Here is a 22,282-nt window from a genome sequence, read left to right on the forward strand (position 1 = left end):
TCCATTTATTTGTAAGTCAATGCTCGAGGCACAATATTTACTGTTTTCACCAATTGTTTGTGTATGTTTTGTCAGTTGTCCTAAATAAATAAATTTAAAAAATAGAATAAAAATATAATCTACCTTGTGAAAGAGTTCGTCCAAGGAAATACTGACACCTTACCGGTTTTGAAGGTTTTTTAATGATATCAAGTAACTTGTTCTCAACAAGTCGTGGGCCCTGTGTTATGTAACACTCCTGTTCATACTTCCATAGCAGTTGCAGTGCCACTCAAATTAAGCCGCAAAGATCTGAGAGACACTGCCACTGTACCTGTCATACTGAGACATAGGTGGACAAGTCTCATATGCTTGTAGTTTCACCAAGCAATCTTACCCTTGAAAACCGGAACGCAGTAATGTTGACAATTCAATTAAAATTTATTATAACTTAAATGTCAAAAATTAAAATTATAATCAAGTTAGTTATATAATTGTCAAATATTTGATGTCTTTATATAAAACTCGTTAAGATTGTAAAAAAATTTTTTAAACAAGCTTTAAATTTATCACCATTTAAACATTTGATTTCCATTGGAAGTCTGTTACAAATTCTAATCGCTGTTACATAGGTGCTGGGGTCAAAGATCGTGCTGTTTATTTTAGGGAAGACAAGACGGTCCTTGTTTCTGACGTTAACGGTTAACGGAGTGTATATTAGATATTTTAGTAAAGAAGTTACTGTGATTATGTACAAAAGACATATTTCCAAAATATATATTCCTGTTAAAGTCAGGAAACCCTTTTCTTTGTACAGACTTCTTAGAGAATAGTCACTGGGTTTACTATAGATTATTATTATTATATATATTATCATTTAAAATATGTTACGGCATCTTTTACTATGGCACAAACAAATATTGGTTACAAAATGTCCTTTTTGACGGGTTTCGTCATTTATGATTTCTTTATCCTATACGCATGCGCAAAGGCGTGAATCCATCTCCGCATTTCGCGCCTCATTACACCCGGCGCGCAATTTTCAGTTCCATTTTCAAAGGGACGCTAAAATGTTGCCAGAGCAATAAAACAAAGCAAGTCGACCGTGGTGTTACCACTTGACGTCTAAACAAATTGGTTAATTGCCATTTTAAAAATAACTTTGAAATGACGACGGATCTAATTAAGGATTGGAACGTGTGAGTTTGTAACTTACTGATTGTGCGTAGTTGATTTGTTTTTGCCATTGAGTTGGGTACTTTAGGACGTTTTAACGTTTAGTCTGTTGATCGCGTTTTTAGCTTAGAGAGATAGAGATATGTTTATTTGTAAGGATATGCGCTATATATATATAAGCATAAGCGTGTTGCGTCAGTAACAGGCATACAAATGTTAATAGTAAATATTATACATTGTTCGCATTTATTACACATAGTCATATATAAATTAAAGAAAAATTATGATTTAATAAAAAAAGAGGAACGCATGTCAAAGCAATACATATGTAGAAAGTCGCAGGCTTCAAAATTTAAATGTCAAAAACTCATTTACATTACAAAAACAATTTGTCACAAGCAATTCAAATGGGTAATTATATAATTTTACGCACATGTCATAGCTTCTTTGAAAACATGTCGTAGTGAGTATATGTCGGGCCAAACGATGAGGATATCGGGTTAAAAAAAGGAGCGTTTTTTGAAGTAAATAAATGACTATGTTTCTTGACAAAAATACATATCTCGAATATATATAAGGAAGGAAGGAACAATATTCTTAGTTTTTTAAATAAGGGATAGCTATCTTGCATACCAGCACCACACATCGCCTTTACGCACTTCCTTAGTAAGATAAAAGCTCGATTTATGTGAACAGAGTTACCCTAGACAACAATTTCATGTAGTGGTAGGCCATCAAAGCAGTTTTCTGGTCACAGATGTTTTTTAACCGGTAAATTGCACACACAAATTTGTCGATTTTTTCACAATTGACTTTGGTGATACTTTTATTGTTCGTGTTGGCAATAGACGTTATTGATGATAGGTTTATTAAAACCATCATTAAAAATTGACAAGCAGCTTTTTTTTCATGATAGTTTTTAAGTGATACACTATTAAGTGGTGCACTATTTAAGTGATAGTGCACTTGGTGGTAAGCGACACGAGCTTTTATAAGCAGTTGCAATTCCAGACAAGAGCTTTATTAAAGGATCTAAGGGACACTGCCCCTGTGCCCGACACTTAGAGACATAAGTTGACAAGTCTCATGCCTTCAAAAGCGGAACACATCAATGCTCACAGTTTGCTTGGCGGCAGAAATAGGTCAGGTGGCAGTACCTCCTTAGACGAACTCGTTCACAAGGAGCTCTACTGCTCCTAGTTGCTAGAAGTTGATAGTCTCAGTACAGAGTACTAAAAAAACCGACCTCAAAAGTACGTGAAATTACGTCTATTTGCTTAGTTTTATTGGAATATCCCCTGGTTCGCCACTATACAGGACTTGACACTGGAGATAATAAAAATCGGTTCTCACGACTCAAAGTATATTGAGAGAAAAACGCCTTGCATTGGAGAAATAGCAAAATCAACCATTAAAGTAATTGCTCCTAAATTAAAGTTAGGCGCTATTTATAAAAGTGAATCTTCATGCGTGAACAGCCACCCGTCGAGGTGGATGATTTTCTTCAAAATGAAATGGAACCACTATGGAAGTACCCCCTTTCCAACAAAAAAAGAATCATGAAAATCGGTTCACAAATACCGGAGTTATCGCGTAACATACATACAAAAAAAAAGAACATACTCCTTTTTTGAAGTCGGTTAAAAATAGATGTCGCTTCATTAATGTTAATATTGATTGTAATTAATATTACCATATTCTACTACCACGGTATTCATTTAATTTGTAAAATTACTGCTTCTTTTTTTCGTTTCTCGTAATGCAATATTGTTCTTTTTTTATAATGTTAGGTGACGGAAGGAACAACTCGTTCGCCTGATAGTAAGATACACTGCGCCCGTCAACTTGAGACATAAGTTGACAAGTCCTATGCGCGCGTAATTTTACCAATTCATTTCCACAGGATGACGAGGGATCAAAATTGTTTATTCTTAGGTATTTCTTTTTCCCCATTAGCGTTACGTAATTTCCTCTGCTAAATAGCAACCCATTTACGTTCCACATCTGAGTTGGGGTCTTATTCAATGCGCCCTATTAGCAACAATGTCCTATGGCTTTCCTCGTCCACGACCATTAAAGGGTCTATTCAAAGATGACGTACGGCATAGGCTATTATGTTCGCTAATGCGTTTTATGAGGGGATGGTTAAAATATTAATATTTACAGGGTTGGTAATTTGCTACGATGTATTTATAAGTAAATTAAATTAAAAAGGTTGAAAGCAAATTTTGTAACGTCGGTGTAATAAGCGATATGATAAGAAGAAGAAGAAGAACACGAAGGAGGAGAGAGGTTTAATGCCGTGGTCACGGGCTGACTGCCACGTGACCACGACGTGACCACGGCCAGTGCAACCTGGCCGAAACGTCGGAAAACTAGGTAGGTGTGAATAATACTTATTCGTGTGTAAACGCGTTTATTCCCGTTTCCAAATGTTAGTACAATACAGAAATCATTTTTAAAAGCTGTGTAACTAACACTAAGTAACGAAGTTGATTTATTTAGTACAATAAATGAAAACATTATATCCATGTCAATTATAAAGATAATATTGAAGTAGGTTTTAGAAAATGGTTTATTATACCTCTAAGGATAATCAGAACCAAACTTTGGCAGCATTATTGCTTAAAAAACTTATGTTAGCAATTGCAATGGATACATCGGCCGCGGTAGGACATTTTAAAAAAGTGTGAAGGGTATTTCAACCTCTTTTTTTGACATTGAAAGTACTGAATATACAGTATAATTTTACCCTATAATTAAATATTTGATGGTGGAAACAATTAACGTGCCAGAAAAGAAAAGTTTTTTACTCTATTTTCAAAACTAAATTTTACAAAGAATTTTTAAATTAAGAGCTATGTAAATTTTAAAGGTTGTAACAAACCTACTTTATGTATTAGACGGCCTTAAGCCAGATTGTTCACTTTTAGTTCCCTAAGAATCCGCTAGATGGCATTGACCCATTTGGCGTTATTTCTCAACCGCGGTGTTAAGATTTTCCCTCGAATGGTGACTACACGAACACAATTTCTGGTGAGTCTAGTCTTGGGAACTGGTGCCCGGACTGAGACCACCGGCTATAGAGTGAATAAATCTCATCTCGCGGAACGGTTTCCAGGATTGAGTCCCTTCTTAAGAACGACTGCTCGGGCCTTCCGCATATAAGGTGAAAAATAAATCTTCTGAACAACAATTTGGAGTTTTCACTTGGCTCGAGCTGCGTAACCTCGTCCCACGGTAAAAGAAATTCCCTCCTTTAAAAGGTAGGTACATTTGACCCTATACCTACTATGCTTATTGAGAAGGGGGTGGAAGCGGCTAGAAGGGGGTGGAAGCGGCTCATTTTATAACTAATTACCATTTCGGTAACTTTCGTGATATTGGCATTTAAAATCAATGGTGCTGATTTTGCTTAACAATAAAACTAAAATGAAATAAGATATTAAAAAAAACAGCTTAGGGTTTTAGATCTCGTTTTGCTGAAGCCGGGTTTTCACTACACAAGTACGATCGGACCGATCCACTCGGATGCTACTCGTAGTGTGTAGTGTTGGGCAGGGCATAAAATTGAAATGAGTTTGAGGCAGTACCTCCTTTGAAAAAATGAGGCGGTACATTGAGGTGAGGTAGCGGTAAGAATGTTCGCACTTACGGCAATGACTCAACTGACAGGGAATGTTAAGCACATTTTAGGTAGAAAAACTCCACCTATTCCGATCTCTGGTTGATATAATGATGATATGATATGATGATATAAATAAATCATTGACTTACAATTATATGGACGTCGGGTCCGCGCTAAAAAGTGTCCGAACTTATAGGGCGTTAAAATCGTATACAGAGCGTCATTCACGCTTTAGTCTTCGTTTGTTCGACTGACAGCGAAGCAAGCAAAATTAGACAGTACTGCGATGACATTACAATTTAAATTCAACGTTTTAGCAAGAATACAAGATATTTATTCGCTGAAAAATGTAGTTTACAATGGTGTTATAGTATATTATTATTAGATCGTACATAGCACCAAAACTTGGCATGCGAATATTTTACACAATTCTTATTTCAATCACGCACAGTGGTTAAATTTTACAATTTATGTTATCTATTAAAAAATCATTTATATTGTAGTAGCATTGTGTAACTAACAAATTATGTAATTTTATTTTAAATTGCCTACAATTTAGTTTTTAACTGCATCTGGTATTTTATTAAATAATTTAGGTGCCAATATAAACATCGTTCTATTGTAAAATTCCAAGGTGGGGCGTTGTTTTGGCCGTATTTCTATTTTGTTCCTTGTTTTCCTGGGATGTCTGGTTTTCACTAGATTAAAGTTGCCTGGATTTTGTTTTATATAAACACAGGCCTCGTAAATATACATAGATGGTAGGGTTAAAATCTTTAGTTTTCTAAAATAGGGTACACAGCTTTCTCGCTGGCCCACACCAAACATGGCCCTGACACATTTCTTATGGGTTTTAAACAGTGGTGTAATATGAGGTTGCAGCAGCGTTCCCCCAAAGCAGCAGACCATATGGTAAACTAGAGGCTACATAGGCGTGATAAGCACAAAGAGCAGTTTTTTGTGACGTTATTCTCGTCAGATTTTTCAGGACATATACATATTTACTAAGTTTAGTATTTAACTTATTTATATGTGACTTCCAGCTCAAGTGATTATCAAGAGTAAGGCCCAAGAAATTTGTTTCATCAACCTGAGCTACATTTTGTGTATTGTAGGTTATAGTTAAATTTTTTGGTCGTGATTGTGGCATGTAGAATTGCATAAACTTAGTCTTGTCCAAATTTACTACGAGATTATTTAATTGTAGCCATTTTATAGTGTCACTTAGTGCATCATTTAAAGTTGATTCATATTCATCAATATTAGTGCATCTCACAACCACAGAGGAATCGTCAGCAAAAAGTATCATCTTTTGTTGAACATGGTCTGGCAAGTCGTTAATATAGAGTATAAATAATAGTGGCCCTAAAATACTGCCCTGCGGTATACCGCGCTCTACAGTTCTAATATTTGATTTGGCTACTTTCTCTGTGTTTTTGTCCATGTATGTAATATGTGTCTCTTGTTGGCGATTCTCTAAATATGATTTTATTAGATCATGTGCTGGTCCTCTCAATCCGTAGTCATATATTTTGTCTAATAGTAACTTATGTGACACAAAGTCAAATGCTTTCGTCATGTCCATGAAGATTGTAGATACTGCTTCCCTTTTATTGATACTATCCGATACAGTTGTTAGTAAATCAATTATTGCATGATTTGTAGATTTATTTTTCTGGAAGCCCTACTGTTCTGGTTTTAATGTTCCAGATTTTTCTAAAAATCCATTAATACTATTATAAATTATTCGCTCCAATATTTTTAGCTTTTTCATATTCCTTTACATGTCACTACATAGGTTGTATACTAAATAGGTTGACTTGGGACATTCTTTTCCTGGTTTTTGTATTAGACCCGTCGTCCATTTATTTGTAACTCAATTAAATAAATGCTAATTTTATTTAGTACTATGGTAGTATGATTATCAGATTGGGACCAGGAAGGAATCCATTTCTATTGATTGGGGATCGTCTTCCACTTCACAATCGATAAAATTCCACAATCTGATCGCAGAAACAGTAAAAGAGTTTTAATAAAAGGTAGAGATATGAGAGCATGTTTAGTATGAGAGTACCAGAGGAGCAAAGGGGACGGCAGAGTGTAGAAGAGTGGAAAGTAAAGCGATCTTTAAGATAAGAAGGCGTAATGGGATAGAATAGCATTCAGTAAAGAAGGGAAAGGACATGAAGATCTCTACGCCGGTGGATGGGCAGCCATTGAAGTTGTGCGCGAAATTGGGAGACATGGTTACGAAGTCCGAAGATGAACCTAACACACATATTTTGGACCTGCGCCGCTCCAATTTATTGAGCACAATTGACATATCCGGGTACCAAACATCGGCATAGTCCAGTATCGGATGGAGAATACTAAAAATGTTGGAAATGTTGGAATAATATTCCACCACCTTTTAGAAATTGTTACACTGTAAAATCTTTTAAATTTAGATGTAAACAGTATCTTTTGAATCAACAGAAACTAACTTAGCCTGTGCTGTGTTGTATAGATGCTATATTGGCATTTACTTAGTGGGTTCCTATAATTTACTCTATTAATATTACATTACCCTGCAATACCAATGAACATTTAATTTAATATTTTTACCATGTAACTGTTAAGTATTTTATTACATTATATTCAGTTCGTACTTGTCACCATATATTATATGGTTCGGCGTGTCGTTGCAGCGCGTAGCGGTACTTCCTAACTGGCCGGTGTCTCCGGAAGACCAGGGTTGGGGTGTTGCTAAGTGCCTCGACTAATGCTGAGAATGTAAAATTTGTAAATTGTAATATGGCATAATTATGACGCTAATAAACAATTTTTCTTTCTTTTCTTTCTAAAAAGTTTTTAAGCCTTCTTAGAGAAAAATGCGCACCAAACACCTTCTTGCTAACCTCAGCAACATGCGGTTTCCAAGTCATTTATAATATAAGTATGATGATATAGTATAAATAAATGTTAATTTTATTTAGTACTGTGTTAGTATCATCATATGATGTCAAAAGCTTGTTGCATTTATTGAATTCGAAGCAGTGACATGAGTGAGACTATGACATGACGCTATGACATGAGGTGAGGTGTGAGATGGGACAATTTTACGACATGAAGTGACAAACTAACTAAGCGAGTGGTACTAACGAGTTGCCTCGTATACGAGTAACTCAACACTAGTAGCGTGTAAGCACGTGATCCGAGTGCACTCGGACGTGTCGGAGTCACTCTACGAGTAGCGTCTGAGAGTCATCCAAGAGAGATGCTGCGAGAGGCCACTGAAATTAAAAAACATCCTAATTTCAACAGGGAAGATGGTTTCTCCGTACCACCAGTTTGGGATCCAGTATTTCCTCTAATGAAAAATCCCAAACAGACATAAGACTGCAGTACTAATTAATATGTTTTAGTTTATTCTAATTTCTATTAATAATTAATAATAAATTTAACTTAATTAAAATTCATTCAATAAAATAATTTGTAAAACTTAATATAGCGTAAATTGGAATGTTTTCTTTGTAAAATTAAAAATAAGGTATTTAATTAATAACTATTGTAACTATAGTGAAAAAATAGGGTGGTTTGCCTCAATATTAGACATAACTGGTTGAAGACTGTACCACCTCAGTCAACCGTGACCATGGGACCTGTAAAGGGCCCGAAACGTCGGTTTGTTTGAAAAAACAAATATACGCGATTTAAATCCGGAAAAATAGTTTCATTTCCTATGTGTAACAATCGCGAAAACCTAAGAACTCGATTAAAATTATATATTAAATAAAATATCTTAATAAAGCAGGTGCCAACGCGTATTTATAAATCACGTGATTAAATCTGTTCGATAAACAGACTTAAGTAATTTGCGCTTACGCAGTATGTGTGATTGTTTTGACAGATTTATTTGTAATTAAATCTATAGCGATTATCTTGTCGATACTATAAATATTTAGTAATATATTAAGTTTGCATGTACTTATTGATCGTAATTATGATAATAAACAACTGTTAATTTCGAATTTGTTTAGGCTTTTGTAATATTTAACTTTTAATAATAATTATGTAATAGTGATTATGTGGTGCCTTATTAGACAAGCATGTCATAAACATGTAATAAAAGCTTAAAAAATTAATTAAATGAATATAATTGGGTTCCAGATGTGCTAGGATGTCCAAGAAGCTCTTTTTTCTAAGGTAAAGGGAAGATGTTCCTGATCACTACCTAGGCCTGGAGCAAAGACAGGATCTACTATGGAATGAACTCGCCCAGAAGATGCCTATTCAGACGCACCTTAAACACAGAAACACGTTCATAATAAAAGATGACATAATGAAAACGCTTAGTATTCCAGAATAATATTCCGCCACACGTCTGCATGTCCGATGGTAAAAGGAGGCGGGCGGGACGAGTTGGTGGAGCTCATGGGCGCACTCACCGACGTATACTCTGCAGAAAACCGACAGACAGACAATGAAGTTTAGTCGTTGCGCAAACGGGTCTAAAAAACTTTTGAATAAAATCGGAATATTCTGTTTTCATACAAGTGACAAACTAAACTAAGACTAAAGAATAAAAAGTTTTTATAATAATTCTTTCCTCTTCTTATTGCATCGACGGCATTACCTTATAATGTTTCCCATCGTGTGAAAGAACTTGCCAAATCGGCGTAAGGTACTCGCAGATTGCCCAGCGCCTGACGTACGACAAAGGAATGGTAGGTACGTCGTGGGTGGACAGTTGAAGAGCCACTCAGAGCTTTAAATCGCGAAGATTATAATGGCAATACGCTGCATTTGCCACCCCAATACATAAAGTTGACAAGTCTCTTCTAAAATGAAAATGAATTTCAAAAATGAAACACAGTCATATTATTGCTTGGCGACAGAAATAGACATTATGGCAGTATTCCCTGAACGGTCTTTTTCACAAAGACTGCTGTTTTTTAATTACCTTCTACTCATTTGAATATTAAATTTCTTATTTATTTAACACACACACACTCACACACACACTCAACATAGCCCCGCACTAGGGAAACTCTGTGTCGCGGGTGCCATGGACACACACATAGACAACCACAAATTACACCCAAACTCACATTTAAAACACACATTTAAACACACATTTAAGGTCTCATAATATTAAATTTAAGTCGTTTTGCTCGATATAATATGTTTAGGTAAAATTATATGTGATTCGCGAATATCGCCCTTGAATATTTATCATTATCGTAGCATAAAAAAACTCAAGTAATTATAGAAGTTTAATGATGATAAAATCATGTTTAATATACATATGATCGTGCAATCTGTATAGGTGGTCTGTTTACAATCTGTCTATTTTCGATTTTGATTTAATAATATCTACATATCATTTGGCAGAATGTTAATTTCCCTAACAAAGCAGTGTTATTATTATTAATACAAAGATCGAACACTCAGCGTCTGTCACAGTAAACAAGAAGACGTCGGTTCGAATCCGGCCGGATCGAAGAAATTTTTTCATAGTGTCCGATCTTTGTATTAATAATTATAACAAAGTAGTGGAGTAACTTCACAAAAAATAATTGAATATCAATTCAATAGAAATTCAAAATCAGTGTTCTTTTTTATTTTTCTTAAAAAAAAATTAATATTTTTCTTATTGTGGCGATATTTGGTCTTAAATAAGAGCAATGCCACACTGGCGTTGCCGGGGTATTGCAGCGTTGCTTCGACGCAACGCTATAATTTCAATGCACCGAGCACCACGCGAGGACTGTTGTGTCACAACGTAAAGTCGCTTATTCACGTACCGCTTCCTTGCAGAGAAATAAAGTTTTTTAATTTTTTTTTTATAATAAATCCAATTATAAAATGTTGCATATAGCGAACTGATGGCAAACACCCGGACGGAATGACTCTCATCCCTTGGAGTATATGAACCGGGCAACTGGTGTGGGACACCATGTCGACACACTTGCGCCATCCCATCTCCAGCACACCAGAAAGAGGGCTGGTTCCGTAGCTGAGCTGAAAAAGTAATAGGTACCAGGATCCCCGACTCCGACTGCCTATTTACAGCCGTGGGGTCCCTGGGAAACCCAAGGGCCGGCAGCTACCTTGCCCAACGCATTAGCATAGTTATACTAAGAGGGAACTTTGCCAGCATCTTGGGCACCATGCCGCGGGGCACCAATTTTATTTATATAATTTAGTACTAGTTTTAGTTTCCATATAGTATTAGCTTTTGTTCCAACTTATTGTCTAATAAAAGCTAAATAAGGTAACATTGATAACCAAGAAACACAAATCGTATTAGTGTGGTATACCCAACATAGCTTCTGCCACACCTCGTTGGGTGACTTGTAGCTGTTGCAAGATGGCACAAATGCACAAGATAATGTTGGCTCCTGAAACTGTTGCTGTAATAGACTCGAATTCTCAGTTGGAGAAAAAGTTTTTGTGTTTAAAAATCAAGTGACGGACGGGACGAGTTGGTCGTACCTACGCCTAAATTCTACCGTGTCAAATCAATATATTGTATCTCAAAAATCATTTTAAGAATTGGCTGTAACAAAGATTTATTCGTTGTTCGTAACTTTTTAGAAAAAGATACATGCAATTTACTATGTACATTCGATATTAAATTCTATCTAGCCGCTACAAATGCATTTTGCAAAATAAATTTGTTTGCATTGATAGCAGCCGACAGGAGTCTTGTTATAAGAGAATTACAAAAGATTGTACTGGGTCTTGCAGTGTTTTGGTTTGATACGGTAGTGTTGCTAAGCGACGACTATCTATGACAGATGGAGAATCATTCAGAGCATTAAATCGTAAAGCAGAGCATGTCTTCTGCGCCCGGCATTCAGAGACGTGATATTGCCAAGTCCCATGTACCTGAAGTTTCTCACCAACACACTTATCCTTCCAAATCGGAATCGAAATACGCATGGTGGTAGTACTTTTCTGGGCGTACTTCTTAGGATGCTCTTCTTCTACTGAATTTCACAATATCAGATGCCTAGCAAGAAAAAAGCGAAACTACACAAACCAATTCCAAATAGAAAACTAGTCAAACTTTTATCAACTGCATTACAAAAAAACCAGTAGATAAACTTTAAAAAACTAGATTAAATCTATGATGGATCGCTAATTTTGACATTAATCTGTTTCCAATCCGTGCAATTAGTATAAAAGGACCTGTGATGCAGTGTAATCGTCACTTGACAAAGTCTGCCGTAAAAATGCTGCGCTTCCTTGCTCTGGTTTGCCTGATTGGGTCTTCCCTTTCCCTCCCAACGAGATCCAAAGACGAAATTGAATCGTTCAGCCGATTCCTCCGAGATGTAAATTCGGGTAAGTTACTTATTTCTTGTAGCTAAAAATCTTCCAGTTCCACTATTAACAGTAGTTATTTGTATAACCGAATATTTATTACATTAGTTCTATAGACATTCCGAACGAGTTAAAAAAACGGACTGTGTTTTGTTTTAGACGAATTTTATTAATTGAATGTTACATTTGAGACCTGGTTTATTCATACTTCTACATGTTTGTCAACGAGTGCCATGAGTATAGTACCTCCCTGTGTCGGCGGCTTTTTAGAATCATGTCGTATTTCCGTGTTACTTATTAAGTTATTCAATATCTTGCAGAGAAAGATGCCTCCACTTTTGAGGAGAACATGAGGAAGTACCCATGGAACAGCGCATGGGAGAACAGCGGCAAATATCAGGGTGATATCGTCCTCACTGAGGAGGATATTGAAGACATGGTTGCTGCTTTTGCCGGAGACGATGTTACTCCAAGAAACGGTATTGCAAGCGGCAACCGTCTATGGCCTGGCAGAAACGTCATCTTCCAGTTCGCTGGACACTGTAAGTATAGAGTATAGATCTACTAATACTTTTTAAATCAAAGAACGGGAGAGAGGAATAATAAAGGGCAATGGCTTACTGAAGAAACTTTATATTAATAAGCCACTTAAATCCTGTACAAAGATCTGCAACAAACATACAAATTCGTAAGATCTTCTGCTGTGAGAGCAGTGGCCCCAGTGTGGCAACAGATGCTGATTCGAGTTCAGTTAGACCTTTGAATTAATGATGATAACAAATTTCATAAAAATATAAACTGTAATTGTAAACAAATCGACCTAACAAGGACAACTAAAAGATGACTAAACATAACGACTATAGGAGGCCGGAATGGCAAAACAACAAAGGGTATTGATCTCATCAAGCAACCTTAGAAAAGAATTACTTATTGAGAAATCTTATATTTCGGGTTCAATAAACATATGAATCTAATACAAATAATGATATTCCAGCTGCTAACGGCCAAAACCAGATCCGTGGTGTCATGACCATGTACCACGACAGGACTTGCGTCAGATTCGTCCAGCGCGGCTCCCAGAACGACTTCGTCAGGATTACAGTAAGCTATACCCTTTCTTTTTCCATCTTCTTCCATTATACAACATGGTTTTTTAATAGCCACAGATCCCTATCAGGTCCGTCTTCAATGTCGTAGCGCTTTTGCCACCAACATTAATCTAATCATATGGGTTAAAATAAATATAATTTTCTTCAACATTATTAAAGCCTACATGCTAATCTTCACGAAGTCGTTGAATGACTTAAAATATTTATCAATTTCTTGTTTCTTGGCGGAAAGTATAAAGAGTAATAAGTAACAGGACCTCAGTTCCGACTATCTATTTGCACACTTTGGTGTCGAAACCCATGACCCGTGGGACCCCGGTGACCTTCATCTGTTCATTCATCCAAAAAGTTAATAGACTGTCTGGGAAACTCAACAGCCGGCAGCTACTTTGCCCAACGCAATAGCATAGCCATACAAAGGGGGAACTACTAGTATTTATGTGGTCTGTGGGGGGAACACTACCAACATCTTTGGCACCTTGACACGGGGAACCAATTTTATTCACATCATTTAATCCTAGTTTTAATTTCTAGTATTTATTGGACCATACCTGCATATTATTACTTATTGTCAAATAAACAAAGATTTCTTGTTTTAATGTGTTTCTAAATAAATAAGCTAGCCAGATCAATGTCACAAAGAAGTCTCTACACAGGAGATTTGAAGCCTTTTACTCAGGCCAATAGTATAGGCAGTATACCTATTCAAGAAATTAATTCGAGACGTTAAACCGTATTCTTTACTATTCAAGGACCAAAACAACGGATGCTATGCCCACGTAGGGTACTACCAGAACATGGGTGCTCACACACACAATTTGGGCAATGGTTGCATGCATACCACCATCATTTTCCACGAGTTCGGTCACAATGTTGGTTTCAACCACATGCACCAGGCTCAAGTCAGGAACGACTGGGTTACCATCAATCTTCACAACGTACAATCCGGTTAGTGTTTACCATATCCATGAACAACATTATATGAACAATAAAAAATGTTTGTACAACAACTAAAGTCCATGTAATGAAAATGAATTTAACGAATTTGCATATTTAAGTTCCATTACTCTGATACATTTATTGTGTATGCCCACCAAAATATAAATTTCATTACGAAAGAAGATATCCATAATATTAATCTTAGAATTGAATCCAAACTAATTCTTCATTATTTTATGGGGTACTTACTGTATACGTTTTTAAAATAAGTTTCAAACCTGCATTAAAAATATTTTTATATAAAAGTCATATTACAAAGATGAAGACTACGTGTTAGATAAAGATGTATGGAAAGACGATATTGCTCTAGATTCCATACAAATTTGATCCATAGCATTTAAGTTTATTTGAAAAGAGCAACCCCTACAGTTTCTTGCATGTTCTTCTCAAGGCAATCAACGCAGTAAATGAGCAGAAGCCTAAAAAAATACGTTTTCAAGTGTTTATTTTACCTATGGAATTACTGATTTTTGACCTTGGCGTTGATACTTCTAGTCGGGCTAGGTCATTGATACTCGATGGGCTAGGTTCTTTCCTATCTTGAGATCCAGTAATTATCTATCACTATAAAATGCTCTAAATATCAGGTATGCAGCACAACTTCAATTTGGTGCCGTCTCATTACTCCAACATGTTGGGTCTGCCTTACGAATACGCCAGCAACCAGCACTACGGCCCAACTGCCTTCAGTAGCAACGGCCAGCCTACTATCGTAGCCCGTCAAGTAAGTACACATACAACTCTTGAAGACACCACGCGTCAATTTAATCAACTGTCGTGGCATAAATTGGACGGCACGATTTGTGGACGTTGATCGATTTTAAAACATATTTTTCTTACAGGCTGGTGGTAACCAGATGGGTCAATCATCATTCATCACCAACTGGGACTACCAGAGGATCAACAGGCTGTACAATTGCCCTGGTGCTTGGAGCACTGAAGTCAACATGGAGGATGCCAACGCACCAGTTGAGATCCCCAGTGATGAGGAGCTGATCGAGCGTGGTGCTAGGTTCGCGGCTGAGGAAGAGGAAAGGCTCAGGAGGGAAGCAGAGGAAGAAAAGGCTTATGCTGAAGTTTAAGTTTTGTAAATAAGTCACCAACTACGTCGTGCACCGCTTGTAATACATGGATTCTGATTATACATTGACTCTGAAATAAATATGCTATTTAAAAAAAAAATATTCTTATGTATTGTAGTAATTTTGCGAGTAAAATTTATGTTATGGAAATTTAAAGAACTTTTTTAATAATATATTTTCATTGACTTACAAATAAATGGACGACGGGTCTAATACAAAAACCACGAAAAAAATGTCACAAGTCAACCTATTTAAACGTAGTGACATGTAAAGGAATATGAAAAAGCTAAAACGTAGAATTTAAATTGTAATGTTATCGCAGTACTGTCTAATTTTGCTTGCTTCGCTGTCAGTCGAACAAACGAAGACTAAAGCGTGAATGACGCTCTGTATACGATTTTAACGCCCTATAAGTTCGGACACTTTTTAGCGCGGACCCGACGTCCATATAATTGTAAGTCAATGTATATTTTAAACAAAAATGATCATGCGTTAATATTTTTTCTGCAATCTTCTTGAAAATTATTTTGCAACTTTGGTGTAGATCTGCAAAATACCCATTTTTTAGATGAGAGGTTTAAAGATTTACATTGTGCTTCTATCAGCTAAACATGAATAATTTTGTTTCATAATTATTTTAAACGAACGTCTGGAATTTTGTTGTAAGCAAAACTTTTATAGACAGTTGCTAAAATTTTTGCTTTCATCACGAAACGAAACTTGAACGTGAAAACGATGCTCGAGTGTATCACAAACAACATTTACAAGAGTAAGCAAGATCATCTTCATTTACTTGCACGGATGGACTACGAAAATTGTGACAATAGCATGTGGTAATGGACGACTTTTTAGCCAATGTTCAAATGGTCTGAATAAAACACAAAAAAATTATTATTATTTTTTACTACAAGTTACAAGTTTATTATTGACTTGCATATATCGCACATGATAATAAAAACGGACACACAAGGACAATCAAGCAAAGTAAAAAAACCCAACAATCAAAAATTTAAAGGCCGGGTTAAATAATTAAAGATACGTGCGTGTATCACATGTTGTGTGTATGAAAATTGAGAAAATGAGAAGGGGGTTTATAGAAATGGTTTTCAATTCATAAATGTGTTAATATATACGAATCCCAACGTATTTTCAAAATAAAAGAAATTGCACTTGGTCAATTTCTGACTTCCGGTTACATAGGGAACGTGTTAAATATAATTTTTTCCTAGACCAATGCATTTATAACAAAACTCGATGGGTCTACCTTTGATAATAATGAGTTCCTTTGTCCATCTTCCTGCTCAGTGGTTCCTGGTCACTGTTTGTAGACCAACTACTCTTCGGGACCAATTCAATGCGTTGGGTACTCTGAAGAACGTCCTCGTTGCAGCATCAGATAAAAAATTTCAAGTCGATCAACCAATTGGAATTGGAAGTAAATATACATTCATGTTATGACTATGAGATCCCTACTGCAAGAATACTTTCTTTATAAACACTTAGTAGAGCTCCTTGTGACAGAGTTCGTCCAGGGAAGTACTGTCACCTTACCTATTTCTGCCATCAAGTAGATGTGAGCGTTACTGCATTCCGGTTTAGAAGGGTAAGGGTGCTGGTAAAATTACAGGCACTTACACAACTTATGTCTCAAGGTGACAGGCGTATATCTTTGGGATTTAAAGCTCTGAGTGGCACTGCAACTGTTGTGGGTAGGCATGTCGCTGACCACCAGACGCACGACTTGTCTCAAGCCGTAAACTAATGTAAGCATATTCGTAGTGATGAATATAACATGCGATTCTCGATCTTCATTGAGGAATGTGAAATATAGGGTGATTATAAGTATTCCGAATTTAATAGTACAGTATGGAAAAAGAACTGATAAACCTTTAAATAGCTTAGCATCTGCTAAGCCTAGCTATGAATCATTCCTTAAATTAAAAAAATTGAGGTCAGTCATTAGGAAGCTACAGACATACAGACAAAGGCTTCAAACTGCCCTTTTTTGGCGTTGCAGGTTAAAAATTCCCAAAAACGGTTCAACTCCATCTAGCGGCATCTTGCTTAGACTAAAAACGATGCTTACGTTACCGATATCAATAGAAATCTTTTGCCAATCAGCATATCGCAACATAACAACAGGAAGCAGACAGTTTACCATGATTACAAATATAATAAATTAGATAAATTAAGTGTTGTACGAAGGCCACAACACCATACCGAATTAATCACTGATAACATTCCAATATATACAAACATTAGTAGGAAATATAGGGTTACCATATCTGTGTCAGAACGAAAAGATCTCATATTTCCTTGAATGAAGTTTCTAAGAAAATTGCGGTAACGTATCTGATGCCCAAACATCTTTCCCTTTCGGTTCTCTATTGTTTAAGAGGCCAAGTATTTCAAAGCGACCCTAGATTTGTGAGGTCTGGGGGACGGTTCTTTTTTGTTGAAAAAAAACTCGATCTTAAAAGTTTGCCTATCGCCTTTTTTGATTTCCATGGGATCCCCTCATCTGATTCTGACTTCTTGGTGACAATGGGGTATTTTAATTAAAAATTACGGACTCGTTTGTACTTTTTATATTTTCTTTTCTGGTTGTCATAATGACGGTGATTTGTTGATTACATGTACTGTGTCAAGTGAAAAGTCGATTATTTGCGGAAAATAATAAATAATTTGTGATAGCCCAAACAAACCCAGAACAGCATCAGCGACCACCTCGATAGTATACTTTTTGAAATAAAAAAAAAAATAAATTTTCAAAATCGGTCTACAATTGACGGAGATATCTGAGAACATACATACAGCAGAACGTATAACCGTCTCCTTGTTTGAAGTCGGTTAGTAATATAAGAACAGGCGTAGAAAATTTGACACAGACCCGACGTGGCGACTGACGACGCAGCGGGCAGCGCGGTGTGTCTTTAAATTTTTAATATGAATGTGAATTTAATAACTATAGGGCTTCAGTTGAAAACCACAATACAGGTTCTCTGTAGTGTAGAAATATCTCCGTACAAAAATTACGTGTAAAGTTAGATATTATAAAAAGAAAGATAAACAGGGTTTATTGCATTTTGATGGCAGTTTGAAAGGGATTTTAAATGTAGAATTAAAGAGTAATTGACCTAACATATGACTGTTCAATCTTGATACTCTTAACCTGATCTTTTTTAACTACATCGCCAATCGCCAGCACCCTAATCCTTCAAACCAGAAACACAGTAATGTTTATATTACTGCTTGGTGGCAGAATTACGAAGTTTTCCTCAACAAACACTTTCACAGGAGCAAACTTTTGTATATTCATAAATAAACTAGTCACTTTACGTAGATTAGTTAACTGGTTACAGTAGGAAAACAAACAATAAATTAGACGCCATTTTTTATTTCACGGTCAATAAACACATCCGCTGAAACGAAATGGAAACAAATATTTGAAACGGTACATTTCCTCCACTTCTAAAGTGGCAGTGATTTAAACTCCCTACTTTGGGAGGCGATTCTGACGAGAGTAGATTTTAGTTAAAGAAAAAAAGTCGACCTCAAAAGTTCGCTTGTCCGCTTTCGCTGTGTTCGTTACATCCACGGCACATGGGACTTGTTAACGGAAAGTTGGTGAAATGTAATAAACCGGATTTTTCTCCTTATCCGCTCACGCGATACATGCAGCCGTAGACGCATACCACACCTAGAGATGCCGGTGATGATTTTATACCGATTTATCGGATATCGAAGTTGTAACAGGTAAAAGAACTAATATTAATTGCTATTTCGGTAACTACTCTAGCAAACCATAAAGTTTTTAATGCCTGGGTCTGTCATTTAAAAAAAAATAAACAATTCGAGTTCTTAGGTTTTCGCGATTGTTACACATAGGAAATGAAACTATTTTTCCGGATTTAAATCGCGTATATTTGTTTTTTCAAACAAACCGTTTCAGTCAACCGTGACCATGTGACCTGTAAAGGGCCCGAGACGTCGGTTTGATTGAAAAAACAAATATACGCGATTTAAATCCGGAAAAATAGTTTCATTTCATGTCAGTTTGTTTTCATGGTAAACGTTAGAACCACTCAAACGGAATATTATCATATTTATCCAAGTACACCAAAAATTTCTTTACTGCTTTTTAAGTGCAGGATTTGCGGTGTATTACTGCATTTTATTTGAAATGAGATGGGTATTTATTTAGCAATGCAGAATAATAATTTTTATTTATAAAAACTTGTATTTAAACTGAATGCTTGTCTAATTTGCGAAACCAAATAGCCGCCATTTTGCGGTAGGAGGAGCGCATCGCGTGAGCGGCTAATTGCCACCGTTAGCGCGTTTGCGCGTTGCATCCTATTCGTAGTCGTTCCGTATCCGAGACTATACAAATCTAGAAAACTCGGACCCTCTTCGGATGTCGCTTGTGCATGAAGTCCGAGTCATTTCTCGGATATTACATCTTCCAAGTGGGGAGCTTCGCCACAAACTTTGCGAACGACCGGACTAGCCCTTTCCTTTTCGGCAGCTCAATATGCTAGCCCAGTTTGGAGCAGCACACACGCACCTGGTGGACACAGCACTAAATGACATATCATCAATCATTACGGACTATTTGAAACCAACTGCTGTTGGTATGCTGTATGCGCTGGTTGGTGTTGCCCCTCCGGACGTCCGCAGAGACGTGGCTAGTTCCCTCTTAAAAAAAGAGACTGGCCCGCGGCACCCCTTACACTATCAAGTGCCGGTAATCCAGAAGCTAAAGAGTTAGCTTATATTATAGAGTCAAAGTCAAAGTCAAAGTCAAAGTCAAAGATTATTTATTCCATAGATTCAGATTCAGATTCAGATTCATTTATTTCTCAAATATAACATTACAGTATAAATTGCACTACATGTCAAAGTATAAGAAATTATATTGAGATCGTCAGACAAAAAGGAAAATTATGAGAAAAGCACACAATAATTAGAAAATTAACAATTCATTATATAATATTGTTGTCATTAAATTATATATCAAATATCATTCTCCATCAAGGATCGTCATAAGTTGATAACAATTATACAAGAGTATGTTAATGCGGTAAAAATTACAATAAAAATATAGAAAATACTGAATTCGTTACAATTTAAAGTCCATAAATTTTTTTACGGAGTATATAGGATTTTTCAAGAAAAGGTCTTTCAGCCGGCGCCCAAATATTTCGTCAGACGGTTCAAGTTTGAGAGTAGCGGGTAAACGCTCATAGTAAGTAGGTCCGATGACACGTGGGTTTTTCTCTGCAAGTGCCATGCGTCGAGGGACTGTTCTCAAATGACCGGTACGGCGAAGTGGGATGCCAGAAACATTCACAGTACCAAATGAAGACAAATTATTTCTAACATACATTATAATTTCGTATAAGTAGAGTGAGTAGTGCGTCATTATGCGTGCATAAGTGAATAAATTTACACTTGAAATCGTCACATTTAAGCTACTGCTCGTTCACTACGCTGACCTCCCTGAGAAGAACGAGCAAGAAACTCTAGGGATTGCTCTTTTCAAATAAACTTAAATGCTATGGAATACACTTTGAATCAAGTTTGTGTGGATTCTGGAGCCATGTCGTCTTTCCATACATCTTTATCTAACACGTAGTCTTCAATTTTGTAATATGATTTTTCGATCAAAATATTTTTAATGTAGTTTTTAAACTTAGGAAATGATAAACTTAATATATGCTCCGGAATTTTATTGTAAAAACGTATACAGTTCCCCACGAAAGAGTTGTTTACCTTGGTTAAACGGAATCGTGGTACCATGAGTTTGGACTTAGCTCTAAGGTTAATATTATGGATATCGTGTTTCTTATTGAGATAGAGATTAGATATATATTAGAGAGATATATATTAGAGATAGCATCATTAAAGAAGTATTCCCTTTGGACGCGGAAACTAATCAAGTCCATATAAATCTCTAGAAGGAGAGATACCCCAACGCATCACTCATTCCACTGTCGGAGCACCTCCCTTCTGGGATAATCTACCTTGGCACACTTGGAGGTCCTTAAATAGACTGCGGACTCAACTCGGCCGAAGCAAGGAGAGCATGCGCAGGTGGGGCTACAGCTCTGAAAGCGCACGTATTTGTGGTGTCACTCCCCAGACTATGGCACATCTTTTGTCTTGTCCTGCATGCCCCTATACTTGCACAGGCAACGACCTGTACAACGCCACTGATAATGCTGTGTCAGTAGCTGAGTACTGGTCATCACAAGTATAAACGTTAGAGTCGACACGCTAAGAAGAAGAGTTTTCTCGAATTTGGAACGAATACGAATACGGATCAGCATAAACGCTCTTAGAGGTGGAATATTTTTTCAAATTCGAATGTGACCACTAAAAAAGGACCATCGAAATCGGTTCACCGCTGTCGTAGGAATCGTATAACATAAAGGAGGTCTACTGCTACTAAATAAAAAGACGTACAAATAAAAATAATGACGTCAATGTGAAAACCAAATATAGAAACAGATACATCAGATTGGAATATCGTGTTGGAACAACAAACTTAATATTGTTCTGTAATAAATCGGTTTATCTTTTGTTTTTATTTAAGTGATTATCAAAATAATCAAAGCAATTTATCAAATGTTATCATGTTGATTTAATTGTTCATGGTTTATTGTTTTTCAAAGGGATATACATATGTAATTATATCCTGTTTTTGTCACAATTATCCTTGGAGCCCTTCTTAGACTATGCTGAAGAACTGCTAAGTAAGCTTGAACGACTGCAAAACCTATGTATAATTTTCATCTTTGGGCTTCGTAAATATGACCGAATTTCACATTTCCGCAGTCAGCTCAAATGGCTTCCCATCCGTCTCCGCAGGAATTTGCATATTGTCTCCATTCTTTACAATATTTTATATAACCCTGTGTCTCCCGGGTACTTGAAAGAGCGTTTCAGCTTCCTTAGGTCCCAGGATAAACACTGTCACTCTTTGATAGGTCCCA

The 22,282-nt window shown here is 36.4% G+C and overlaps 1 protein-coding gene across 1 annotated transcript; it reads left to right on the forward strand.

The window, feature by feature from the left end:
• The first annotated feature begins 11,961 nt into the window (after positions 1–11,961).
• On the forward strand, positions 11,962–15,341 carry LOC113227577 (astacin-like metalloprotease toxin 2). Its single transcript, XM_026460531.1, has 6 exons — positions 11,962–12,115; positions 12,415–12,636; positions 13,089–13,195; positions 13,956–14,151; positions 14,790–14,926; positions 15,045–15,341. The coding sequence occupies exons 1-6, from the start codon at positions 11,965–11,967 to the stop codon at positions 15,282–15,284; spliced, it is 1,053 nt and encodes a 350-aa protein (XP_026316316.1). The 5' UTR covers positions 11,962–11,964; the 3' UTR covers positions 15,285–15,341.
• The last annotated feature ends 6,941 nt before the right edge of the window (positions 15,342–22,282 follow it).

This window comes from Hyposmocoma kahamanoa, unplaced genomic scaffold, assembly GCF_003589595.1.
Source record: "Hyposmocoma kahamanoa isolate Upper Pololo Valley unplaced genomic scaffold, ASM358959v1 211, whole genome shotgun sequence".
Lineage (NCBI taxonomy): Eukaryota > Metazoa > Arthropoda > Insecta > Lepidoptera > Cosmopterigidae > Hyposmocoma > Hyposmocoma kahamanoa.